The following is a 19,062-nucleotide window of genomic DNA, read 5'->3' as shown; positions in this document are numbered from 1 at the left end:
AAAGCCACTCTGCCATGATTCAGTCCTTTAATTCCGTCTATAAGGACACGGTGAAGTAAGTCCCTTCTGATGGCATGGGCACTGGGAACCGCTGCCAGTGGCTACAAGCTGCAGCCTTCCACGTACATGATTGTAGGGCTCAACCACCCCGCAAAAGATCCTGTCATCTCCCAAATCTAGCCAGCTCGGAGGCAGCCAGGTTCTCGCAGCCGGCGGGACCAGCCTCGGCGCTGCCCCTTGCTCTAGTCTCTTAGCGCCCTGGGCGCCCGCGGCCCTTCTTGGATTTCTTGGTCCCTGAGGGGGGACGGATGGGAAGAGGGGCCGTGCTTGTGGGCGGCGGCGGCGACGGTGGTGGCAGGAGCGGAGGTAGAGACGGTTCCATGGGCTCTGGCGGGCCAGGGCTGGGCCGGAACCCCTCAAAGGGAGAGAACTTGAGGGGGCTGCAGGAGAAAGCAAGGCCGAGTGAGAGCCTCCTAAGCTTAGTCAGGATACTGGCAGTAGGTCCACACACTGCCACTTTAGCAGCCTGTCACAGATGGACAGGGGTCCCGTGGGCTAGCCCTAGAGAAGAGCTTGGCCAGAGTAGCCCAAAGGTACTGGTCTGTGCTAGAGAGCCCCTCCCCAGCCACATGCCTGCCTCTCCTGGGTACCTGATGGGGGTGCGGGGGCTGCTGTTAAGACGCCTGGGGGACCGCAGCTTGGGCTGGAACGAGAAGCCCTCCTTGATGCTGTCCAGGACAGAAGGTGCCACGTATGTGAAGCCCTGTGGGGAAAGGCCAGGGCAGGCGATGCTTGGCAGTCCCGGCCCCTAGCTGTAACCCCTGCTCGGGTCCCCATCAGCCCAGGCCCTCACCAGGAAGGCCTGGTCAGCACTCTCGCTGAGGGTTGTGTCGTCGGGGCTGTCTACCGGCGTCTGCCGTGTGAAGCGTGTGTCAAACTGACTCACATCCTCTTCTGACTGCTGTGGGAAGATCCATGTGGCGAGTTAGGGGGATCCGAAGTGCAGGGTCTCCACCTGCCACGGGGCCAAAAGGACCCCCAGACACTCACCAGACTCGGCCTGAAGGGAGGGTCCACACGGCGGGCCAGGAGGTCATCCCAATTGATGTGCCGGAAGAAGGGGTGCCTCTGAGGTAGAGGGCGCCCAGGAACGTGTCAGGGATTCCCCTTGCCCAGCTCCCTGCGGCAGCCCCCACTTTACTCTCTGGCCCCAACTCCTTATGACAATCCCAGACTCACCTGCACCTCAGCAGCATCTCCTGGGCCACCCCCAATTCGTTGAACGGGATTCCGCTTCAGAAACTGCAGAGGCAGAGAACAGGCATAAGGTGGGGAGCAATGGATGGTATGTGCCCAGCCTCCAGATGGGGAGAAGGCAGGCAGCATAGGGTGGGGAGCAATGGATGGCCAGCTCAGATGGGAGAGGCAGCAGAAACGAGGCATAGCTCTGGAATACGGGCTCTGCCCACTGAATCCTCAACACTTTCAGAGCTTGGTTGAGTGCCCTCTTCATGAAGCCTTGGCAAACTCCTGCTCATGGCCATCTCTCTAGAGGGCTTAGGATCGATGAGACTCTCCTCCCCGCTTAAGAGGCTGGTGCCGGCATTTCTGATGGAACAGGGCTAGTTCACAAGAATACCCTGCTGATGAAGACACAGACCCAGGACTGCTCAGGCTCTCAGAGCCCAGGCCTAAACTCGGGGTCTCGAACCCCAAAGCCAGCATCCCTATCACTCCCAAAGGCAAACTGCACAGGATGGGGGGCCTGGCCTTCCCCGGGGCCTAGGGACAGTCAAGCACATGTACAGCATTGCTGACAGGGCTTAGGGGAAAGAGATGGGAGCCTGTCCCTGGACAAGAGGGAGCCCCACCTTTTTGGCAAGATCCCGAGCATCCGGGGTGAGGTAGGGGGGCAGCACCAGCTTCCCTTTCATGATTTTATCCATGGTTTTCTTTCGGTTCTCCGCGGTGAAGGGCGGCTGGAGGAGGCAGAAGGTGAGAGCAGCCTAGGGGCTCTTCCCACCCAGTCCTGCCCCAGCCTGGAAGGGGGGGTTCTCCCCAACACCCACCCTCCTCCCAAGGAGCTGGACTTGCCGATCCAGTGAGCATGTCGTACATCAGGGCCCCCAGGCTCCACCAGTCCACTGCCCGGTTGTGGCCACTGCGCACTAGAATCTCTGGGGCCCTGGAAAGCAGGTGAAATGTCAGTAAGGGCAGGGCCCCTCCGGTTAGTCTCTCAGACCCAGGACCAGCCAGGTGCTACTTACATGTACTCAATGGTGCCACAGAAAGTGTGAGTGATAGCACCCTCATGAATGGACTCTTTGCAGAGTCCAAAGTCTGTCAGTTTGATGTGGCCTGAGGAAGATCGTTAAAAGGGAGGACATGGGATGAAATATGGCCTAGATCTACTTGTGGGCTCCTCAGTCCTGCCCTGCAGACCCCCACCAAGACAGGGGATGTGTGTGTATGCATGCATGCACGCATGACGCACGCAACATGCTCACCCTGGCTGTTAAGCATGATGTTCTCAGGCTTGAGATCCCGGTAGATGATGCCTTGGGAATGGAGATGGCCCAGGGCCAGTGTGATCTCAGCCAGGTAGAAGCTGCAGAGACAGAACAAGGTAAAGGCAGGGCAAAGGTGGGGTAAAGGCAAGGACAAGCACCCCCAGAGACCCACCAGGCTGTGTCTTCCAAGAAGATGCCTTCTCGCTCAAGATGTGTGAAGAGCTCACCACCTGCGACACAAAGCACATTAGCCGCTGTGGACTGAGCCCAGCCCGTTGCTGTCTCAGTGTCAGTTTCTTCTAGAGAAAAACGGGACTTGTAGATCCCACCCTACCTGCCTCCCAGAGCTGCCGTGGGGACTCAATTCAATCAGCAAACATCTACCGTCGCCTACTCACTCGGTGCCTGGCCCTGTGCTGGGTGAAGCTGGGGCAGAGTTGAGGAGACCCAGCCATTGCCCTCAGGACGCTCAGTCTAATGAGGAGACAGACATGCGCACACCGCTCTAGGATGCCAGGTAAGAGCTCTGAGAACTTCGCCACAGAGCCTCGTGGCAGAGGCCATAGGAAGCTAATCTCAACACAATGATGGAAAAAGGGCAGTGAAGGTGTGGCTTTCGGGGTGTTGACAGAGTGAAGAGGGGTACTGAGCATGCACGTAGAAGCTTGCAGGGCTCAGCAGGTACTGGCAAAGCAGGTAGAAAGCATGGGCCTCAATCACCCCTGGTAAGCAGTGGTGTGACCAAAAAGGCCAAGGCTTTGTTTGGGTAGTTAGAGAAGCATGCTCTAGGAAGATGAGTTTGCAATCAGTGGAAGACATACAGGAAGCCAGGTGAGCTAGAGCCTCAAAGCTAGTTTAGAAACAGACCTGCCGGGTGTGGTGGCACACTCTTTTAATCCCAGACAGGGGCAGGGGGTGTCTTTGAGTTCTGTGTGGTAAGCTCCAGGCCAGCCAGTGCTATATAGTGAGAGCCTGTCTCAAAAAGACAAAACAAGTAGGTGTAGTGGCATGTGCCTTTAACCCAGCATTCAGCACGCAGAGACAGGCAGATCTCCTGAGTTTGAGGATCTGAATTCAAGGTGAATCTCCTGAGTTCAGGGCCAGCATGGTCTACATAGAGAGTTCCAGGCAGGCCAGGGCTACACATAAGCAGACCCTGTCTCAAAAAAAACCAAAAAGTTAAAAAAATAGATCTTATAGAAACAGTAACTATTCATGAGACTTCCAAGATGAAGGATGCAGTTAGATAGGGACCTGACTGGGTGTCTGGCACACAGGGAATAGGCAGAAAAGGTAGCAAAACTGGATGAAATTTCCCTCTGGACATCAACACAAACTCCCAGCAGCCCCACACACCCCACAAACACTAGGCACTGGATGGATGTTTGCTGAATGAATGAACAAATGAAGGGACAGACAGATGGACATGGCCAGGCATGGTGTGTGAGCCTCCTAGCCGTCCTCTACAACCATCTCTCAGGACTCCCTAATTCCCCATGTTCCCCAGGCTGGCCCCCTGCCACCCACTACTCAGCCTAGCCCACACACCTACCACTGAGGCACTCCAGGATGAGGTAGAGTTTGCCACCTGTCTGGAAAGCGTAGGCCAGTTCCACAATGAAGGGATGCTTCACGGATTCTAGAATGTTCCGCTCAGCCCGGGTATGTGCTGTGTCCTTGGCATTGCGTACAATCTTGGCCTAGAGATACAGGAATGGCTTATAAGGTGAGGTACCCGGAGTGCTTTCCTTTTCGCTCTGTGGTTTGATTGTCTTATAGACAGCTCAACTCTGATATTCAACCATGCAAAAGAGGAGCAAGCATTCTAGTAAGTACAAGAATACAAGTCAAGACTCTTGCTGGGTTATTTATTTGTTTTGTTTTCCGAGACAGAGTTTCTCTGTGTAGCTTTGGTGCCTATCCTGGACCTATCCTGGACCTCACTCTGTAGACAAGGCTGGCCTCAAAGTCACAGAGATCGCCTGCCTCTGCCTCTCAGTGCTGGAATTAAAGGCGTGTGGTGCCGCCAACGCCACTGCCACCACCACCACCACCCAGTTAAGTCATGACTCTTGTTTCAAAAATATATTGAAATACAACTTGGTCATATAAATGTCTAGACTCTAGGTCTGTGTAGACCATGGACACCCAGCAATATCATGATCTTCTGATCAGTAACCAACCCACAGAATCAGGGTGCCAATGGTGGATCATGACCACAATGAGCCCTTCTTCTAGAGGCTTCTCCAGTCGCCCTCCACAAGACCTGGTCAGGACAAAGGTGATTGGAGGACTGGGAACAAGACTCAGATATTGAAGGTGCATGCTATGCAAGCATGGAGATCTGAGTTCAAATCCCCAAGTAACCATATAAAAAGCCAAGGATGGCTACGAGTGTGTGTGTGTGTGTGTGTGCCTGTAACCTCAGCACTGTGGGAGGTGGAGAGAGAAGCATCACTGGGGTTTACTGGCAGCCAGAGAGAGACCCTGTCACATAAGAAAATGATAAAGTAGAGAATCCTATACTCTCCTCTGGCCTCTATACATGTATAAATCACCTGATGCCCACCCCCCCCAGTTAGTTTAAGATGGTTAGACTTTGTGAAAGACCCTTAGTCAGTTACAGTCTGCCCCCCGACCACCACATCTGTCTTTTTCTTGCTCCTCAGCCATGACCCTTCTGCCATCTTTTGTCACTTGAATTTCTCTGTAATTCTGCTGCTGTGAGCAGTAAACCTTTTCAGGAACTGGTTTATCCTCTCAGTTTCTCAACCCCGACACTTTGTTATTCAAGACAAGGTATCATTATGTAGCGCAGGCTGTCCTAGAACAACTCAGGTCCTCCTCCTGCTTCATCCCTTCACGTTCTGAGACTACAGGTGTATCCTACCAAATTCAGCTGAACTTGACACCACTGACACACCAAGCCTGACGATTCCTTATTGTGGGTTCCTGTTTATCCTCACCTCTGCCTTCTAGTCACTGAAGGCCAACAGCACTCCCCCAACTAGTCCTGACAATCAAAATTCCCCATGTCCCCTAGCAGGCAAGTTGCCTTAAGAACTACTACGAAACAGTATATGTGACAAGAGACACTAAGCTAGCAAGTGCCAGGATAAGGACTCTCTCCATCATATTCACAGCTGTCTTTCCTGGCACAGGTTGCTGGGGGTGATAGCTACTCAGTATTTGCTGGCTGAGCAAATGACTCACCTTTCTCAAGACTTTCATGGCATATATTTTGCCCAAGTTGGTGCCTTGCACTTTTCTCACCTGGAACACCTGTAGGGCAGGGGAGACAGGATCAACTTCCCTCACCCATCCTATTTGCAAGGAGCCCCACCCTAAAGCTCTAGTACTGGGACCAAAATGCCTAAGCTCAGCTCAAGGGTGGAGCAGTAAAGATCTCTATCAGATTTTGAGAGGATCTGCCCTTCCCACCCTCAGGTTTCCAGCCTTTTGGGTGTGAGGGATGGTATGCTGCCTCAGGCTAGAGCTGAGGTCACCAGGGGAAGGGGTGCGAGTACCTTGCCATAGCCCCCCTTGCCCAGCACACTCAGAAGCTCAAAGCAGTGGGGGCCGATGCGTTCAGGGCTCAGGTTCACGCTGCTCTCTGTCAGCTCCACCTCCTCATAGTGTCCCACCGTCCTAAAGACACAGTAAGTCAATGAGGGCAAGGTCCTAGTGTAGCCCAAGTCCCATTCCCCTACTCCGTGCCCCCATCCCCCAGAAAGACCCTCACTCACTCCAGGCCAGCAGCCCTCAACTCGCCAAGGGGACACACCTCCTGTGAGAAACCGAGGGGTAAGAACCATGGGAGGTGCCAGAATATCTCCTCCCCACCCAGACTGAACTGCTTGTCCCATGGGAAAGGACTAAGCATAGGAGAGAGCAGGGATGGGGAAAGGTTGGGGAAGTGAGACCAAGGAGAGAAAGGGGAAGGTCGGGTCCAGGGGCTGGGAATGGATCTGGGAAGAATCGGGGTTTGTAGGGGTCAGAGCCCACTCAGAGTAGGGAGTGCCGTGCCTTTGGTTAACTGGCCGGCGGGAAACACTCACCGCAGGGCTGAACTCTGGTTCGCCCTCGCCCTCGCTGCCTTCCTCGGTCTCCAAGTCTATATCAAACACGGCGGCCATAGCTCCGCCGGCCCCGCGGGCCCCTTGGCCCGGACCAGGCGGAGCTCTGACTGACAGTCCCAGGCTTGGGATCTACGTTATCTTTCCGCGACGGCAGCTGCGCGCGCTACTGACGCAAAGTAGCTTCGCCCACTCTCCGGTAAGCCCTTTAGCCAGGTGGGAAGGAAAGATGGCGGCTGTCGCAAAGCCTCTCGGGAGTTGTAGTTCCAGAGATCTGGACCACTCATCCTGCAGCCTTCTGAACCGACTTTACCAGACCGCCTCTTTCTAATAGGGCTCTTCTGTGTTCGCACCCGACACGACCAACGCAGAGCCTCCCGTTTTGGCTCTGGGACAAATTCGAGATTGAATGGGCAGAATCACAGGTGCATGCAGGTTTGCGTTTGAATGGCAAATCGTCAGTCATTTTTGGAACTGTGAGCTGCCAGGCAAGTCGTGTCTGTTCGACTGTATTAGGGACACTCCCCACAAATCTCCCTGAAGCTCTTAGACCCTGCAGGTTTGACATTTGCTGGGTGATTGCATGGGCTTTGTTACCAGGCTCCCGTTCTGAAGGACTCAGCACATCTAAATATGGGCTTTTATGAACTTAAGCATATTAAGTATTCCTGCTGCCTGGTTCAGAATAGGTACTTTAATAGAATATGTTTGAAAGACCGGGCGGTGGTGGCCTTGAATCCCAGCACTTGGGAGGCAGAGGCTGCGAATCTCTGAGTTCAAGGTCATCCTGGTCTATAGAGCGAGTGCCAGGGCAGCCAGGGCTACACAGTGAAATCCTATCTCGAAAAACCAAACCAGAAGAATATGGTTGAAAAGATGAAGAAGACCTATCGAGATGACTGGGGGGGGGGGGGGCGGCGCGAACTGACGTTTCCAGCAGGCTTCATGACTACTGTGGACTTTGCATAAAGACAGGAGCGCTGATCTCAGTTTCCATGGGCCAGAGGTCTATGTAGGTTCCCTCCTCTTATAGGTGACATGAAGAGACAGATCTGAAGGGGTAGGAGAGGGCCGGGGTTTGGACCCACTCCCATCTAGGCTGGGCATGACAGTGTGGAGATGAAGCTGCTGTTTGTTAGTTCCTTAGGCCAGTGTGGTGAAATAGTGTACCCTAATAAACTTGCCTGAGGATCAGAGGACAAAGCCAGCCACTAGATTAGATATAGAGGTCAGGCAGTGGCAGCACACACCCTTAATCCTAGCACTCAAGAAGCAGAGATCGGTCTGGACCTCTGTGAGTTCAAGGCCACACTGGAAACAGAGCCAGGCAGTGGTGGCACACACCTTTAATCCCAGTACTGGGAAGCACACACGCCTTTAATCCAAGTAAGTAATGGTAGGATGGAGAAAAAGGTATATAAGGCATGAGGAAACAGGAACTAAAGCAGTTTCAGGTGAGGACTCAAAAGCTTTCAGTCTGAGGATTTATGGAAACAGGATCGGCTGAGGAGTTGGTGGGGTGAGGTTGGCTGTGACTTGCTCTGCTTCTCTGATCTTTCAACTTTTACCCTGATATCTGGCTCTGGGTTTTTTATTAAAAGACCATCTAAGATTCAAACAACAGGTTAACTGTCCCAGACTTTTTCTTTTAGGTCACCAACCAGCTCCAAAACCATGACGCAAAGTCTTCTTGTTAGTTATGAATTCTCGGCCATAGCTTAGGCTCATTTCTTGCTAGCTCTTATAATTTAACCTGTTTCTCTTCAGCTACATTTTGCCTTGGGACTTTTTAACTTTTCTTTCTTCCTTTCTTCCTTCCTTTCTTTCTTTCTTTCTTTCTTTTCTCTCTTTCTTTCTTTCTTCCTTCTTTTCTCTCTCTCTCCCTTCCTTCCTTCCTTCCTCTTCCTCTTCCTTCCTTCCTTCCTTCCTTCCTTCCTTCCTTCCTTCCTTTCTTTCTTTCTTTCTTTCTTTCTTTCTTTTTTTCTTTCTTTCTTTCTTTCTTTCTTTCACTGCTACTCATGTCTGGCTGGTTGGCATCTGCCTGGTTTCTGGCCTCAGGTGTGTTCCTCTCTTTCTCCCTCATTCTCTCCTCCCTCTTCTCTCTCAAGCCTGGAGCTCTCCTCCTACTTATTCTCTCTGCCCACCAGCCCCGCCTATCCCTCTCCTGCTTAGCTATTGGCTACTTGGTTTTTTATTAGACCAATCAGGTGCCTTAGGCAGGCAAAGTGAAACAAATGCAGCACAAACAAATGTAACATTTTACATCTTTAACACATCTTACATCATTAACAAGGGCAGCAGAAACAAATGTAACACACCTTCACATGGTTAAAGTAATATTCTGCAGCATAAATACATGTAACACATCTTTGCCTAGTTAAAGTGATAATTCCATAGCACTAGAGTCCTGGGGATACCTGGGACTAGATGGAGGCTTTTGGGAAAGCAAGAGGACCCAGAAATGTCCAGATGCTTATTTTATGGTCCTGGAGTCCAGAAGACTATGATGTCAAAATGACTGTACTGCTTTGGAATAGACCTGAGGCAGAGGAGTGTGCTGAACTAGGTTTTGGGCAAGGTGATAGAAAGGGGGGCAGGGAAACAGAGCACCACAACCCCTCCCCCTAGCACTTAATCCTTGCTATTTGAAATGAGACAGGAAATGGGCAACTGGGTAGTTGGGCCTGTCAATGCCCAAGCCCTGACAAATGCCAAGCAAGCGGAGACGGGCCTCAGCAGGGCTGGACCCAGAACAGGCCACATTGCAGTAAGGCTCCTCATACTGGCCAGGGATCAGGGCCTCCTCCAGCAGGTTGAGTCGCAATAGACCCTGGTCATGGAGGGCTTGCATAGTCTCTCGACTGCCAGGGGAGCTCAGCAGCTCTATGTGCTGGGACACCAGGCACATGATGCCCACCAGGTAGCCACGGGCCCGAGGGTGGGCAGGCAGGGCGGGCTGCAGGCCACAGGCCACCATAGTAGAAGCCAGCAGCAAATCCACACCATAGAGCTCCAGGATCCAGTCTCGAAGGTAGAATCCTCCCATTCGAGGGTTGATCTCGATGAGCTTTGGCCCAGCCCCAGTCATCTTGAGCTCCACATTGAAAACCCCATCTAGCAGCCCACAGCCTAGGCAGCAGCGAAAAGCTGCCTGCACCATCTGGGCCTCCTGCTCTGGTGCTAGCCCAGTGGGCATGCAGGCTGCAGTCTCTGTGAAACCAGGCAGCCTGGTGGGGCCATTGTCAGAGACAAAAGCAGCCAGCAACCGTCCCCCAAACACCACCAGGTCCACATCATGCTCTGTGCCCTCGACAAATTCCATCAGCAGCATGGCATTGCCCCAGCCCAGTCCAATGCCTGGGTGGTCAGCTTCACCCTGCAAGTCATGGAGGATCCGGGAAAAGTGCTCATGGCACTGTGGCCCATCCTTCACCAGCTGTACACCCACTGCTCCTGAGCCAAATTCCAGTTTCATCACACCCGGCAGGGGTACCTGGTGCATGGCTCTCTCCACATCAGCCTCACTCTCCAGTGGGCAGCAGGCCACAGCATGCAGGGAAGTCGCAGGCCAGGGTGGGCCCTGGCAGCGCAGCAGGTGTAGGTGGGTACGGCTCTTCTGCTTTGCCAGGCACATGGCAGCTGGGGAGCTGCAGGGCAGACCCAGCTCCCGGCAGAGGAGAGCAGTAAGCACCAAGCAGTCATCCCAGAAGGAGAAGCAGCCGTCTAGCTTCAGGTTGCGCGTCCGGACCAGCTCAGCCAGCAGCTGTGCGTTCTCCTCATCTCTCCGGTGCTCGGTCACATCAAAGTGGATGAAGGTCTGCACCAGCTGGGATGCAAAGTGGTTGGGGTCCGATTCCACCAGGTGCAGCTGCAGAAACATAAGCCAGCAGGAGGGACAGCGCGCGTCACAGGTGTTGGGTCACGGAAGAGACAGGATGGTGTCCCACAGGGGAGACTGAACCATGAACACCAGGTGCTAAATATATGTTTATTGATGGCTTGTTGGATACATGGGAAGTGCAGAGGTGAGTGAGACACCTTCACCCAGGAGGGGAGGGAAGTCAGAAGGAAAAGCTTCGGGAGGAAAGGGCAGGCTGAGTGTGAGGGGCCGGGTGCAAGAAGAGAACACCAGAGCGCTCACTAGGGCCTGCTCCCGAACAGCTTTCTGGCGGGGCTTGGAGACCAGCCATCAGGGTTGGGGCTGGAGACAGGTGGCTCGTTATCATTCATCCCGAATATTCTAACACTGTAATGTGATGTGCAGCATTCCTGAGGGGCCCTGTGTCTCCAGAGCTTGTGGCTTGCTGGGGGAAGCACAGACACGGGGCAGCTGACACTCAGGACAGAAGCAGCCGCTGGTGAGGGAGGGAAGCGGCTGCCTGTAAGGCAACTTGGCATCAGGAGTCTTTCAGAACTTCACCTGGCATACACACTATCAGGTAGGAACTGTGATGCCAAGGCTGCTGGGAATTCCTCAAGGACCATGCACGGTGGAGAAAAAGGCAAGGAGGTCACTGTGGTGGACCAGGGCCAGCCTGAGAGAGAGAGCCTCGGCTTTCCTACCTGTTTCAATGGAGTGAGACTCTCTGCTACCTGGTTAGCTCCAGATCCTACCACGTGAGCCCCTGCCTCCTTCCAGCGGTAGATTTGACTTGAGATCTGTGAACTGCTCTTTCGCCCCTGGGAGACCCTATGTGCCAAGCTGCAGGAATTCGGCTCCAAAGACCTTTTCCCCAAGACAGAGCTAGACTCCTTACCCAGCTGTTCCAGACCTAGGAACTACAAGATTTGGCAGTACAAGCTTGTAATTCCAGCATTTAGGAGGCTGAAGCAAGGAGGACTGTGTTACAAGAACCAAGTCTGAGCTGCATAGTAAAATCATTTCTAAAAAAAAGGAGAGAGAGAGAGAGAGAGAGAGAGAGAGAGAGAGAGAGAGAGAGAGAGAGAGAGACATAATCCTAGCACTAGGGAGACTGAGGCTGGAGAATCTCAGAAAGATCAAGGCCAGCCTGATTTTCCTATTAAGTTTCAGGCCAGCCTGAGCCACAGAGTTAGACCCTGTCTGACATATATAATAACCACTGAAATAAACAAAAAAATAAAAATAAAATAACGTGTGAAATTCCAGAATCTGGAGGTAGAAGTAGGAGGATCAATTCAAAGCTAGCTTCAGCTATGTTAGGAGTTTGAGGCCACCAAAAGTTATGTGAGAACCTATCTCAAAGATCCCAAATTATTGAGGGCTGGAGAGATGGTTCACTTGCTGCTTTTGCAGAGGGCCGGAGTTCAGTGCCTAGCCTCCACATCAGGTGGCTCTGGGTCTGATGACACCCTTTTCTGGACTCCACTGAGGCCTGCACACATGTGTGCATATACAAAACTCAGGCCCACTCACATACATAACATATAAAACATAACACACATACATATAAAACATCAATTTTTAAAAGTAAAATAAATCAGGGCTGGAGCCATGGCTCAGCAGTGAAGAACACCAGCTTCTCTTCCACAGGACCAGGTTTGATTCCCAGCACCCACATGGCAGCTCACAACTGTCTGTAACTCCGGTTCTAGAGGACTGATGCCCTCTTCCGGCCTCTGAGGACACCAAGCACCACCTGGTGCACAGACATACATGCAGGCAAACACCCATACACACAAAATAAAATGAAATGAAAACTGGGGCTCTAGCTCAATGATGGAGTGCTTGCTCGAATAGAATATACAAGACCCTGAACTCAGTTTCTAAAACAGCAAGGAAAAACCAAACAAACAAACAAGAAACAAAAAACAGCTGAGCATGGCCGTTCAGGCTTTAATCTCAGCACTAGGGTGGAAGAGGCAGGAGGACCTCTGGGAGTTTGATTTACACAGCGAATTCCAGTCAACAAGGGCTATATAGTGAGACCCTTTCTCAAAAATAAAAAAAATAATGCCAGGCGGTGGTGGCGTAAGTCCTTAATCCCAGCACTCGGGAGGCAGAGCCAGGCAGATCTCTCTGAGTTCGAGGCCAGCCTGGTCTACAGAGCAAGATCCAGGACAGGCACCAAAACTACACAGAGAAACCCTGTCTCGAAAAAAGAAAAGAAAAGAAAGAAAACAGAGATCTGAGCTCCGCTGCTGACCTGGAGTACCCCCTGCCTCTGGCACATTCCAACGCACTTATCCCATCTCCTCTTTTCCTCCTTTGCCCTCTCGGAGGGGGCCTCTCACAGCAGCCGGCCCCGCCCCCGCGAGGAGGCCCCGCCCCCGGAGTGACAGCCTCCGCCTGAAAGGACTAGCCCCGCCCATTCAGACCTTCCTCCACCAATCAGACCGCGATTTGGGGCCGCGCCCCGCCCACCTTCAATCCGTAGTCGCGCGCAGCCTCCCACACGAACTTCTTGCTGACGCCGCCGGCTCCGATCACCAGCAGCTGCTTCCCGGCCATGAGGCGGCGCCCCGAGCGCCGTAGCATGGTCTCCACCAGCGGTGCCGCCGCCGCCTCCTCAACTGAGCGTCCCAGGCGCGGTGCGGCCCACAGCCCCTCAAGCGCGCCGCACGCCTCCAGGCACAGGCCACTGTTCAGCTTAAGGACCGCGGGGGTCAGCGTGCGGCCGGCCACTGTGAGAACGAAGTCCACGCCTGGGCCGGGCGAGGATGCACGGACTGAGCATCCCCCAACCCGGCCCCCACGCCGCCCAGGACGAGCCGCGCCTCCAGTGCTCACCGAGGAAGTCGATGTGCACTTGGCGCCCACCACGCTGCTCAACGCTCAACCCGGCCTCCAGGGCCAGCACTGCGGCCAAGGCGGCCTCAGCTGTTTCTTTGATGCGCTGTTCCAGAAGCGCCACCTGCGCCGCCTCTTCTAGGCCGCACTGGGCCAGCGCCACCCCCAGTGTCCTCGGCAGGGTGTTGTGGTGCCGCACGAGCTGGTCCCCACGGCCCACGCCGCACACCACCTGACCACAGTGCAGCTCAGAAGGGACAGGGCCCGGGAGAAGCCCTGCCAAGGCTCACCTTTCTAAGTACCCCTTCGACGCCAGAGCATCTCCCTGCACCAAGATACAGTCCCCACCTTCAAGAACCCCCTCCTTCCATCAAGACTTAACTTTATAAATCACTCTTGGCTTCACTGGCCATCTGGTCCCCAGATCCCTCGGGGTTACGCTGGCTTTCAGGCCCAGCTCGGAAGATTCCATGCATGCTTGCTCCTACATGCTGTAGCCTGGTTTTTCCTAGCCTTAGCGTGTCTCTTGCAGACCCTCATCATCTCCTCTGGAGTTCTGCTGAGTACCCAGGAGGTCCCCCAAGCCTTTCTAGGTTCCCCAGCTGGGAGCCCTTCCTGTGGGATTGACCCTAAATTAGTTTTTTTTCTGTGAGGAGGAACATGCTGGAAAAGGAATCAGGCCCCTAGGTCCTGAACAGGAGTTGAACACAAGGCCCCGGGGTTCCTGATATAGAAGGTTCAGGAGGGTTAAAGAGGAAAAGTGTCAACCCCAAGAGTCCCCTCAGAAATAACCAGAATCCCTCCTCCCCAAAGATCATGTCCTCTCTGCACCAGGCCCTCATCAGATCAGTGGGGGTGGGCAGAGCTGGGGTGGGCAGGGCCATGTCCTACACCTGAGCGGGTCTCACCTTGCTCAGTAGGGGTCTGTCACCCTGAATCCGACACACCACCGCACAGATGCGCACAGCCAGCTCAGGGCCAGGTGCAGGACTGCCTGGGGGAACATGGAGAAGTTTAAGCCCAGAGGAGGTCTAGGAGGCCAGTTACTGCTCCCGATTCCTGGCTAGCACAGACAAGAACCTGGTAAGGGCAGCCGGGCAGGTGGGCACATGGCCTCCACAAGGACACTCTCCTCTTCCTCCAGCTTCTCCAGCAATGCCATCACTGTGTTCACCACTGCGGATGGCTCCACCCGCAGGTGCAGACGCAATGCCTGCTGTCCCCGCCAGCGCCGGCCACTGAGCCTCACAGCCACCTACAGCAGAAAAGGGAAAGGACCCTCCTCACCACCACCTCACGTTCCTGAAATGTAGGATGCTCATGCTACAGACGCAGTAGGTAAACAGGTAGGAAGGCACAGGGCACTTCGGTGGAGAGGTGAGGCGGTGGCAGCGAAGAGTTTGGGATCGTTTCCCAGCAGGACTTGGAGATCCTAACAGGTTCCCTCCTTTGGGTACCCACAAAGACCGCAGTGCACAGAGGGACCTGTTGTTACCTGTGATGCCTCACCCAAGGCCTCGGAGTGCACAAAGGCCTCTACTTCCTCTTTCACCAGGGCTTCCTGGCCCTCCTTCCCACTCAGCTCCACCAGCCGCAGTCCAGGGCTGGCATCCCCTCCCCGAAGCAGCCCCGGAGGCCTGTAAGTGAACGCCAGGGTGGCTGGCACAGCCACAGCACTCTGCTGGGACAGCAACCACCTCATCAACAGCCGGTCCTCCAGCAGCCCTGCCAGCTCTGCCGAGGCGCCCGTGGGGCAAGTGAGGTTCCGAGCCAGCTCTGCTGCCTCCCTGCCATGGCCAGACGCCGGCCCCAGGCCCGCCAGGAAGTAGGTGGCATGCCGAGGGGGAACAAAATCATCCAGGAATGTCAGGCCCCCCGGATAGAAGCTCACAGCCTTGGAGACCAGCAGAGATGCCTCACCCTCTTGGCCTGGGGCTGCCACCTTCGTCAGCCAGGCAGGGGACAGGCAAAGGAGCATGTTTCCTGTGGGCAAAGAGAAGAAGGTGGCTGGCCAGGGAATGCTTATGTGGTGCCAAAACCCTCAGCCTCCAGCCTGGGCTTCTGTGTCATGGGGGTCAGTGATTCCCAGAACCCACCCCTACTCAGAGCAGCCGGTCCTGGGGAATGCAGGCAACTGCCAAGTTTGGTGGGTATTTTGGGATATAGCTGGGCTAGGGCGGGGCTGCCCTTTCTGTAGGAGAGGGTAGGGAACTGGGGCACACACACTCACCAGGGCTCTGGACCCCACCCTCCAGCAACAGAGATAGGAAGGTGCTGGGGGAACCCAGAATGCACAGGGTCACCTCTGCCCCAGGGCAGCCTGGGGGAAGAGAACATGGCCATGTTCACCAAGAGTCCTCCTCTTGCTGCCCTTGTGCCCACTTCCCGTGACCTTCCCATCCCCGCCCTCACTCTTAGGCCTCCCAGGTCCTTCTTAGGGGTCAAATGAGAAGAAGGCAGAAGACAGAGGGAGCTGAATATGAAGGGGGAGATGTCTGCTATCCTGCCTTGAGACTGGCTCTGTTTTATCTGCATCTGTTCCAGAAGGCACTGGAGGATGAGTCTAACCTGAGTTTGGATTTTGCTCGTGACCTCAGAAGGGCCACTGTTTCTCTAAGCCTCAGTTTTCCAGTCTGTGTGATGGGAACAAGTCTGTGATTCTCATGTATTCTAGCTGCAGATCATTTGGTCCACATAAAATGATTCATGACCCACCTGATCTATGAAACAAGGAGGCATCTTGGGATCGCAACTGCTCAGCTGCCTCCATAGCATCTCCTAAGACATCGCTCTAGAAGTTTCAGCTCCACAGAATATGCAAATGATATCATGGATTTCCAGGGAGCAGGGTAGGGTAGAGTGGGACATGGTGGGGCGCCCTGACCTGATGTCCTGGAGACAATACCTGCCTGCCTGAGGCCCTCTGGTTTTGCCTTTAGAGCCTGGGGGAGGAACCAGCCTGAACAGACAGAGGGAAACAACTGGACTGAAGGTCCCTCCCTGTCTCTGGGAGACCCCTTTGTGGAGTCCTGAGGCACCTGTTCGAGGTGCCTGGCTGCGATCCTGGGTCTCAGGAAGGCCAGCTTGCTGCAGACAGCTCTGAAGGAGACCGTAGTAGTACACAGTCCAGGCCCGAGCCTCGGGCTCTTCTGGGGAGCCCTTGCAGTCCAGGCTAACATCCTGGCGCCAGGGCCCAGGGAAGCAGCCTGCAGGTGGCAGGGCAGTGCCTCCTTGACATGGTCCTTCCTTTCCATCCAGGTCCTTGGATCCCAGGGGATAGTCCCACTCCGTACTCAGTGGATCCAGGCAGAGCTGAGCAGGGAGCAGAAATGGTACATCTTGGGCAGGATTGGCAAGGGAGCATTTTAAGTCACTTAATGGAATAAACCCGCTTCCCAGTCCCACTCTTCCCGCCTAGCTCAAGTTCAAAGGACCAGAAGAGGAAGGGGTTCGGTGGAGGGAAGGCCTACCCAGTGGGAAGTGTGGCTAGGTGTGGTGTCCTGAGAAGGGGAGGGGAGTCCTCCTGACGGACTGCTGAGCCCTAGCCCACACTAGGGTCCGTGCTAGCTGGGTTTGCAGAAGCCCAGGTTTGGCTCTTGCAATCCAGCTGCACACAGTAACTGCCCCACAGCTGGTTCCTGACTGAAATATCTCAGCCATTGTCCAGCTCTGCTCTCTCTGGGCCTCGGTGACTCATCTACTGTCAAGGACTTTGCTGGCACCTAGTAGGTGAATTTATTTTCTCTTCCTCACCCCCATGCAGTGCCTCTGGGTGAGGGCTGGTATCCGTTTTACCTTCCTTTTTTTTTTTTTTTTTTTTTTTTTTTTCGGCAGGGTTTCATATAGTTCAGGCTGCCATCAAGCTTGGATGTAGTGGAGGATGGCCTTGAACCTCTGATCCATCTGTCTCTACCTCCTGAGTGCTGGGATTACAGGCATGTGCCACCATGCCAGATTTCCATGGCCTCCTGGATACTGAACCAGCATTCTACCAACTGCCTTGCAACCTCAGTCCCTCCTCCTCCTCCTCCTCCTCCTCCTCCTCCTCCTCCTCCTTCATTTTTCCTTTTCTTTTTTAGAGATGGGGTTTTGCTCTTTAGACCAGGCTGAGAACTCAAGGCACTCCACTTCCCAAGTGGAGGGATTACAGATGTGCACCGCTACATCTGGTTTCATAGGGAGCTGGGGATTAAACTCAGGGCCCACTACAAGCCAGGCAAACATTCCTCCAAACAATGACAGCCTCAGCCCTGTTTTGCTTTTGTTTTTGCTATGTGACCCATGCTGGCCTTGAGTTGGCAATCCCACCACACCTAGCTAAATACCTCTACAGGTGTATGGTGTCCTGGCACCGTTTTCTTTGCAGGAAGTCTGACACCCCTGTCCCTTCTCTGAGGCTGGGAGTCTCAACGTGACAGAAATGGAGACATTACTCCTTGCAGTGCCTTGGCCTTTCCAAGCCTGGCAGCTGGGCCTGTCTTTCAGGAGACGGCCTGAGCCACCTCGGACAGGTTGGTAGCTCTTTCTGGCTTGGCAGCTGTATGTGCCTGCCTTATTCCCACCTCATGGGTTCTGGAGTGATATCTGGCCTGGGGGAATCATCTGTTGGCTCGGAAACTGTAAGCTACGGCCCAGACATCCAAGGTCTGGCCCTCAGATCTTCACTTGCATCTCAGGACACCAGGACTGAATTCTTCCTGCCCTTTCCTAGGAAAGTACTCTGGTGTCATGGACTGTAGGCTCATTGCTATGTCCCCAGACCCAGACCAGTGCTGGGCACAGGGTTGGTAGTCAGTAGGTGCTGTTGGAATGAGGGACTATCACTGGGGTGACAGCACCTACCTCCTGGGGATAATGTGGCACAGGTGAGTGCCTGACACACTGGGTAGGGGTCAAGGGGTGGAGTTGGTTATGGGTGGGAGCTGTCAGAAGCAGGACTCTCTGGGGGCCAGGCCTTGCCCTCCCTCTATCCAGGGACTCGGGCCTTTGTGGGAAGGGACCACAAGAGACTCACCATCGTGGAGGTGGAGAGGCTGAGAGACTAAGGGACAGAGAGACAAAGCAGGGATCAGGGCAGCCAGGTCCCTAACTGACCTTTCAGCCCCTAAGACTTCAAAGAGCCCAGACACCCTCCATCCTATCCCTGCCCCACCCCCACCCTTAAGGAGAAAGAGAAACTTCTGCTCCATGGACCCCAAGAGCCATGCATCTCTGAGTCCTCCAATCTCTACCCCCCATAACTGCAGCTATACTGGGGTGTTGCTGTGGTGGTGGTGGGGGCTCCCAGGGTCCCCGGGAGTGTGTAAGGTTAGTGTCCAGCTCTACAGGTTTTCAGGGTCCCCAACCTGCATTCCCACTTATCCCTGCTCCCTGGCTCCCGGGGATAGGGCAGGAACCGGGGTACCTGCTGGTGGTAGCAGCAACTGGACCAAGCTGGGCGGTCGAGCGGCTGGGCAAAGACCAAGGGAGCGCTGCAGTGGTGGCGGCACCCTTGCCAGTGGTGTGCCCTTATATAGTGAGCCTGGCCATGCCTGGGGCGGGGCAGGCCGGGCTCACGCCAGGGCCCCGCCTCCCTCCCGCTTTCCCTGGTGGCTCCCTCGCTCGGCACCTCAGGCTTAGGGAAGGGACTAGTGGGAGGGAGCGTGCTGGATCTGACTGAAAGAGGCAGTCCACAGAACAGAGGGGTATCCTCAGACACACAACCCAAGGCCAGGACTATCCGGACACAGATAGGTCTCCAGTGAGTCCACCGGGAGAAGAGAGGCCG

The 19,062-nt window shown here is 54.5% G+C and overlaps 2 protein-coding genes across 6 annotated transcripts; both read right to left on the bottom strand.

Moving 5' to 3' along the window:
• Nucleotides 1–10: 10 nt before the first annotated feature.
• Nucleotides 11–6,778, bottom strand: Rps6kb2 (ribosomal protein S6 kinase B2). Of its 2 annotated transcripts, XM_028860648.2 has the most exons (15): nt 6,569–6,778; nt 6,257–6,297; nt 6,038–6,158; nt 5,724–5,792; nt 4,063–4,210; nt 2,683–2,740; nt 2,508–2,608; nt 2,268–2,358; nt 2,095–2,185; nt 1,872–1,979; nt 1,240–1,302; nt 1,051–1,128; nt 854–961; nt 651–763; nt 11–440 (listed from the first exon to the last, which is right to left on the bottom strand). In XM_028860648.2, exons 1-15 carry the CDS (start codon nt 6,644–6,646, stop codon nt 251–253), a joined length of 1,458 nt encoding a protein of 485 aa, XP_028716481.1. In that variant the 5' UTR covers nt 6,647–6,778; the 3' UTR covers nt 11–250. The 2 variants fall into 2 exon arrangements, with proteins under 2 accessions (XP_028716481.1, XP_037064343.1); XM_037208448.1 differs by lacking the exon at nt 6,257–6,297 and having other exon boundaries at nt 6,569–6,645.
• Nucleotides 6,779–8,838: 2,060 nt separating this feature from the next.
• Nucleotides 8,839–18,805, bottom strand: Carns1 (carnosine synthase 1). 4 transcript variants are annotated; one of them, XM_028860638.2, is made up of 10 exons: nt 18,700–18,805; nt 18,310–18,336; nt 16,334–16,607; nt 15,526–15,615; nt 14,791–15,278; nt 14,376–14,550; nt 14,204–14,289; nt 13,296–13,527; nt 12,930–13,210; nt 8,839–10,454 (listed from the first exon to the last, which is right to left on the bottom strand). In XM_028860638.2, exons 2-10 carry the CDS (start codon nt 18,310–18,312, stop codon nt 9,228–9,230), a joined length of 2,856 nt encoding a protein of 951 aa, XP_028716471.1. In that variant the 5' UTR covers nt 18,313–18,336; nt 18,700–18,805; the 3' UTR covers nt 8,839–9,227. The 4 variants fall into 4 exon arrangements, with proteins under 4 accessions (XP_028716471.1, XP_037064337.1, XP_028716474.1 ...); XM_037208442.1 differs by having other exon boundaries at nt 14,204–14,285; nt 15,216–15,278; nt 18,700–18,783; XM_028860641.2 differs by lacking the exon at nt 18,310–18,336 and having other exon boundaries at nt 18,700–18,802.
• Nucleotides 18,806–19,062: the final 257 nt, after the last annotated feature.

This window comes from Peromyscus leucopus, chromosome 1 (genome assembly GCF_004664715.2).
Source record: "Peromyscus leucopus breed LL Stock chromosome 1, UCI_PerLeu_2.1, whole genome shotgun sequence".
Lineage (NCBI taxonomy): Eukaryota > Metazoa > Chordata > Mammalia > Rodentia > Cricetidae > Peromyscus > Peromyscus leucopus.
Note: the sequence above shows the minus strand (reverse complement) of the source record. Positions and strands in the feature narration are given on the sequence as shown.

Bases quoted from the DNA above. Each gene is read 5' to 3' on its own strand.
- Carns1 (XM_028860638.2), bottom strand. The intron at 14,551-14,790 runs GTAACAACAGGT...TTTCTGCTGTAG, and splicing joins CCTTGGGTGAGGCATCACAG to GTGGCTGTGAGGCTCAGTGG. The intron at 10,455-12,929 runs GTGGGCGGGGCG...ATGTTTCTGCAG, and splicing joins CGCGCGACTACGGATTGAAG to CTGCACCTGGTGGAATCGGA.
- Rps6kb2 (XM_028860648.2), bottom strand. From the start codon at position 6,646: ATGGCCGCCGTGTTTGATATAGACTTGGAGACCGAGGAAGGCAGCGAG. The intron at 4,211-5,723 runs GTGAGTCATTTG...CTGTATCTCTAG, and splicing joins CCATGAAAGTCTTGAGAAAG to GCCAAGATTGTACGCAATGC. The intron at 441-650 runs GTACCCAGGAGA...TTTCTCCTGCAG, and splicing joins AGCCCCCGCACCCCCATCAG to CCCCCTCAAGTTCTCTCCCT.